At 39.5% G+C, this 6,335-nt stretch overlaps 1 protein-coding gene and 1 long non-coding RNA gene across 7 annotated transcripts in view; one reads left to right on the top strand and one right to left on the bottom strand.

The window, feature by feature from the left end:
* The window catches only part of LOC123517951 (homeobox protein HMX2-like), a 106,025-nt gene extending 103,659 nt beyond the window's left edge, over positions 1 to 2,366 (top strand). The window contains exons 2-3 of the mRNA XM_045278429.1: positions 828 to 1,012; positions 2,028 to 2,366. Coding sequence (XP_045134364.1) covers positions 828 to 1,012; positions 2,028 to 2,210 — 368 coding nt within the window. The 3' untranslated portion in view covers positions 2,211 to 2,366. The remainder of the gene's footprint in view (positions 1 to 827; positions 1,013 to 2,027) is intronic.
* LOC123517954 overlaps positions 1 to 6,335 on the bottom strand; it is a 142,166-nt gene that overhangs the window by 43,954 nt on the left and 91,877 nt on the right. The window contains exon 1 of one of the 6 annotated variants that reach the window (XR_006678626.1): positions 5,724 to 6,179. The exons of the other annotated variants lie outside the window; for them this stretch is intronic. This is a non-coding gene — a long non-coding RNA (uncharacterized LOC123517954). Of the gene's footprint in view, positions 1 to 5,723; positions 6,180 to 6,335 lie in introns of those variants that run through there. 6 annotated transcript variants of the gene reach the window in all.

Raw genomic sequence — 6,335 nt, 5'->3', positions numbered from 1 at the left:
ATAAAGCGTGAGGAGGTAAGCAGAGCAAACTGCTAGCACAGTAGACAGAGGGGTGGCAGAGAGACAGCGAGCTGCTGTTTCATAGTCCTCATTCTCAAGCCCATGAGGTAACAGGGAGCGGGTGAAGGCAGAGGTGGCAGGGCAGTGAAGGATATAGTGGGGGAGGGTAAAAGCTTCCAAAGCAAGACAGTGAGGGCAAGGCGGGGGAACACCCTCGAGAAACTCGGATCGGCCGACATAGCCTAACCGGAGTCGGACGACAGCGGCCACCGTACGAGGGGGTGATACCTAACACAGTCTGCTGACTCAAACCTATGAGAGGAGTCTTCATCACAGAGATTCTCAGCGCCACGGGAAAAGCAATTAATCAAACCGAGAAATGACTACGTTACTCTCACATTGAAAATACATCTCCTCTTACCTCTTATATTATACTTTTATATCTATTAATTATACACAATCTAAGGAGAATCTTCTTTGGCATCACTATGAAGCTTCACTGCATGAGCGCTGAGTCAGTGAAGCAGTCAGTGATGCCTGGCGAGTGATCCTTACATGCACGTACGCACGCACACACACACACACACACACACACACATGGATGTAAGACTACATCAGAAAGCGCAACCAGCGTCCACAGACAAGCCTGGCATATTGGCTACAATTGTGCTAGTGACGATATCTAAACAAACATTAATCACGATCATCACAGAGAAGAGTAGTATCTAATTATGTGTTGAGAGGATATGAATGTTTGCAAGCTAAAGTAACCCATGCATACTTAAATACCTTCTCAAGTTTCTCACATGCAATATTTTTTTTTCCAGACGGGTCGGGGAGCCATCTCAACCTCTTCAGCAACAAACAGCCACCTAAAAAGAAGAGAAAGAGCCGCACCGCCTTCACCAACCACCAGATATTTGAGTTGGAGAAGCGGTTCCTCTACCAGAAGTACCTTTCGCCCGCTGACAGGGACGAGGTAGCACAGAGCCTCGGCCTGAGTAATGCGCAGGTGAGTGGGGGCGATGAGATGGAGGAAAAATGGTAATGGTGGTGATGGTGGTGATATTAATTGGGGAAATGAAGATAGATAGTGATAGTAGTGGTGTTAACCTCCTCAGTAGAATGACGCGTTTTCATATTCATTCTTTTAACTATTAGTGTTTTTATACAGCTTCAGAAACTTATGTGGGGATTAAAATAGTGAAGACTGTTGCCATTAATCTTCTGACTTCTATAGACCCTTCCTAATGTTAGTAAAATCGTCTAATCGTGAACAAAACTTGTGGTGAAAATGCGTTCCAGGACTGAAGAGGTTTATAGAGGGAAACAAAAAATACAAGAAACAAGAAGAGAAATAAGGTTTGGGCTTGACATAATTAGATTTTGAAAAGATATACAGTGGAATTGGTTCTCAAAATAGAGCGGCAGATGAATGGAATAAACTCAGTAATAAAGTTATAAAAGTTGTGTCATTAAGGAACATTTAAAAGATTACGCAAATTCATGGATGGGATGATAGGAGGAATTGGGTCAGTGACTTTCCAACAGTGGGTGACCACATGTAAGACTGACTGTTTATTGCAACTTCCTTTATGTTCTTATGGAAAAATAAATAAATAAGGTGATGGGGAGGGAGGAAGGCAGTGGCGATATGCTTAAAAGAGAGAGAGAGAGAGAGAGAGAGAGAGAGAGAGAGAGAGAGAGAGATTGTTCATCACTACAAACATTACACAAGCTTCTTTTACTAACTTTAATCTAGAATCTACGAAATCCCTCTCCCTTTCCCTCTGCCTCTTTTTCTCTCTCCTTCTCTCCCTTCTAAGGCCCGTATTCTGAAATGCTTTGCTCTCTCACCATCACCCATGTTTTCCAGAGCATTTCCTAGGTTTTAGCGACAGATTAGCGCGATTTGTACTTGGAAACCCGGCTAGTTGTCTCTGTTACCTTGAAAAATTGTCGTAGCGAGAGAATAAAGCTTTTAGAATACAGGCGAGACACTCAAACATTTTTTTTTCCCTTCGCAGGTGATCACGTGGTTCCAGAACAGGCGGGCTAAGCTGAAGAGAGACATGGAAGAGCTGAAGAAGGACGTCACCTCCCATAAATTACTGAGCGACCACTCCGCCTTCATCAAGACCATGACGGAGATGGGCCTGCTCAAACACAAACCAGGAGAAGTGTTTGATTTCAAGAAGCTTGCAGAATGATGCTGAGAAATGGACTCTCTCTCTCTCTCTCTCTCTCTCTCTCTCTCTCTCATGGGAAGTCTTCGTATGTCTTTCATAACAAGTTTCGTAGGTGGACTCTCTCTCTCTCTCTCTCTCTCTCTCTCTCTCTCTCTCTCTCTCTCTCTCTCTCTCTCTCTTTTACGTACGCATTTCTTCTTTATTTCTTCTCTTTTTCTTCATTTTCATGCTCAACATTCTCTTCATTTTTTTCCTCACTTTTCATCACCACTAACGTACTTGTCCTCCTTCTCCTCTTCTTCTTTCTCCTCCTCCTCCTCCTCCTCCTCCTCCTCCTCCTCCTCACCACCAATCAAATTCAAAGTATTAACAGAAATTTCAAATACTGATCTCCACTTTTTTCTCCTCTTTTCATCATCATTAACGTCCTCCTCCTCCTCTTCTTCTTTCTCCTCCTCCTCCTCCTCCTCCTCCTCCTCCTCTCCGCCACTCAAATTCAGTATATTGAAAGAAAATTAAAAAATTGATGTTAAATAACTGTCACTGTATTCACGCTCTTCGTACCGATGTAAAGAATTTCCTTGTATGAATCAAAAAAGACAGTACCAGAGCCAATGTTTAGAAGAAATATACGAGTTCCCCTGAAACTTTACCAGAGTGATCGAGAGGCATCGTTTTCTGTAGAGAGTAAAAGAGAGTTCATCCACTTTATGGGACACTGTAATATATGTACAGTTTACTCCTTACTGTCTCTACCTATATATGTGTTGTAAATAATGCATTCTTTTTTTACATAGAGAAGAGGACATTTTGCATAGAGGAAAAAACGGGAACTTGGGTTAGCAACAATACTCATAGTGTGTGTGTGTGTGTGTGTGTGTGTGTGTGTGTGTGTGTGTGTGTGTTACTGAGAACATTCATTAAGTAAAAATGTATTGTTTTACTAATATCCAGAGAAGTGCCATTTCATGTTCACGAATTAAGTACTCAACTGATTTATCTTTTCTTATTCCCTGTACAAACTAGATGTACTTGCACTGAAGTTACCTGTTTAGTGTTTACCATGTTACGTTTCTAACACAAATTAGATGCGGTGATTATAATGCTTACATGACATTATTACTGGTACTATTATCATCATTCCAAATTGTCAAAGACTGCTGGACAAAAGTGGCGAATGAGAGGAGAGGAAACTGCACCAGCTGTCATTTATCAGGAGACTGATAAACACACCCATGACCAGAACAAGTGCACGATAACACAATTCAACGGAGAAAAATAAAAAATAAATAAATAAATAAAAATAAAAAAAAGTCCTCGCCTCAATGACAAACAAATATAATGAATAAAGAATTACATGGTGTGGAGAAACAACTGAGCTCAAACTAATGAAACAAGAACATAACTATAGTATACAATTAAGATAAAAACCAAGATATGTATTTCTCTCTCTCTCTCTCTCTCTCTCTCTCTCTCTCTCTCTCTCTCTCTCTCTCTCTAAAAAGGGAAGACAGAGTAAGAGAAGGAAGCTCATGATGAAAAATGGTTAATTTATTGCCGATTTTACACATTATGAACTTAATAAATGGTGACCTGTGTGTGTGTGTGTGTGTGTGTGTGTGTGTGTGTGTGTGTGTGTGTGTGTGTACCATTCGCACTACCAGGACTATATTTTGTATATACATCAATAATGTACAGAATTAATGTAAATATTTTTGTAATAAAATTGTGGCAGTGACCATCATAATGTACCGTGGACTTGTCTTTGTATCACCGAGAGGGAGGCGGTGGCATAGTGGATAAGGTGGTGAACGTGGGATCGTGCAAACGTCCACGCGTAAGTTCGAATCCCATCACGTATAGCCTTGAAACAATGCCATTGTCGAGTGGTTTAAAGTTACCTACGTGTCACCATGAAGATGCACTTGGGTGGTGATATGGGTACCACTATAAATAAGATACCCTGCGCCGCTAATAGGGGGGTAGCTGAACAGCGCTTCCCGTACTTACCAATAGGTGCTATAGGCCATAACATTAAAGAAAAATAATAATAATAAAAAAAAAATAAACAAACACCACCTCTCCCTCTCACTCGGAGTTCGAACAGGTCAACTACCTACACCAAGAGCCAGAGAAAGCCCAGAAGCTCGATAAATTTTAACCCCTTCATTACCAGGACGCGTTTCCATATTCACTCTGCTTACTACTTATTGATTTTATACAGCTTCAGAAACAATAAAATAGTGAAGACTGGCCATTAATCTGCTGACCTCCATAAACTCTTCCTATATGATCGTCTAATCGTACACAAATATTAAGGTAAAAAATGTGTCCCAGTACTGAAGGGGTTAATAGTTAGAATTGGCCAATATCATCCTATTGTCGGAACGCACCATAAATTAAAGAAGAAGAAGAAGAAGAAGAAGAAGAAGAAGAAGAAGAAGAAGAAGAAGAAGAAGAACAACAGGACAAGGAGGAGGAGGAGGAGGAGGAGAACGAGAAGAGATTACATATTGGTAATGCATGATTTAACTTCACTACTAACTTTTTACTTACTCTCCTTGACTGACTGACTGACTGACTGACTGAATGAATGAATGAATAACTAATAGGATGACTGACTCACTCACTCATTGACGGGTTGACTGACTGACTGTAGGCCCTATTAGGTGATTGACCCACTGACTGATTGACAGACTGGTGGACTGACTGGTGGACTAACTGAAATAATAATAATAATAACAATAAAGTTGTCTGACTAAAACCAACCATATCAATCCAAGAAACAGCGAGTAATTAATAAGTTTGCTTTAATAAATACAACGAGGCGACACAAGAGGCAGGAGCAGTTCATTAATGGCATATAAATATATAAATAAATAAATAAATAAACTTCTTTAACTCTTTTTTATCTTGTTTTGTCAATGTTTATTCATTTTTCACTGTATCTAGTGTCTAAGTGTTGTGTATTGCAGTGAAAGAGTTAAATGAGAAAATAGGAGCGTTTCATTCAGATTTTTATAAAGTACCCCATAAAATATCTAAATATCTCCGTTTTCTCTAACACTCACCTCCTCATCAGTCATTCCAATACTCTCCTTCTTTCTTTGTCTCTCCATACACATGTGTAAACTGGTATCTAAGTTAGTAAGTTAACTTTTATTAAGTAATCGAAAAGAATGAGTCAACACATCAAAAACACTAATAAAATAATAATAAAGATTTAGTTTAGCTACCCATACAATATTTTCGTTTTCTTTTATTGTCTTGGTTTTATCCATATTCTCTCTCTCTCTCTCTCTCTCTCTCTCTCTCTCTCTCTCTCTCTCTCTCTCTTAACAGCAATGATTACCTAACTTAATAATAGTAATAAGCTGACAATAGTAACAGTAATAATAGTAATAGTAGTCTTGAAATAGTAGCAACATCACACGTGCTTAGAAAACTGACCACATTGTTTCAAGAGTTGGTTGTATTTTTACATTTCAATCCCTCACGCCAAACTCCTCATGTATAAACTAACTTGGTACTCACTCTCCCTTGCTCTCTCCTCCTCCTTGCGTCCCGTTGCAATGTTAATTCCAGGTATTTCACGAGATAACGATATTCACAACAATGAGGCAACAACACACTTCCCACCACTGCCCACCCAGCGTGAACTCTACAACAACCGAAGATTACCCGACTTTATACTGTTATGTGTTAATTCTTTCCCCTGTGAGTCTAACAGTCGATGGTGCAAGAAGTATTGATAAAATTATAAGAATGTGTATGAATTAATTGTATTCATTCCTGGGTATATGGTTATGTTTGTTTTGAGGTTTGTTAAGGTGGGTTTCGTTGGTTTGAATCTGTGTCGATGCTTTGGTTCTGTCTCAAGTCTGTCTCGCCACCTATCCTTTCCTCATTCCTTCTCTTTCCTTCACATCTTTTCAATATCTTTCCTTCATTCTTATCGATTGAATCGCCTTCCTATATTCTCATCTCTTTAATTTCCTTTCTTCCATTCATTAATTCATTTATTCAGCATCGTATGCTAAAACTCCATAGTTTTAATTTCAAAGATTACTTTTAAGAGAAACAAAAATGACCGTGCCCCCCCCACCCCCCATCTCTATCTTTCTCTTTCTCCCTCTCTCTCTCTGG

This window comes from Portunus trituberculatus, chromosome 43 (genome assembly GCF_017591435.1).
Source record: "Portunus trituberculatus isolate SZX2019 chromosome 43, ASM1759143v1, whole genome shotgun sequence".
Taxonomy (NCBI): Eukaryota; Metazoa; Arthropoda; class Malacostraca; order Decapoda; family Portunidae; genus Portunus; species Portunus trituberculatus.
The sequence above is the reverse complement of the archived record's forward strand: the minus strand, read 5'-3'. Positions and strand labels throughout refer to the sequence as shown.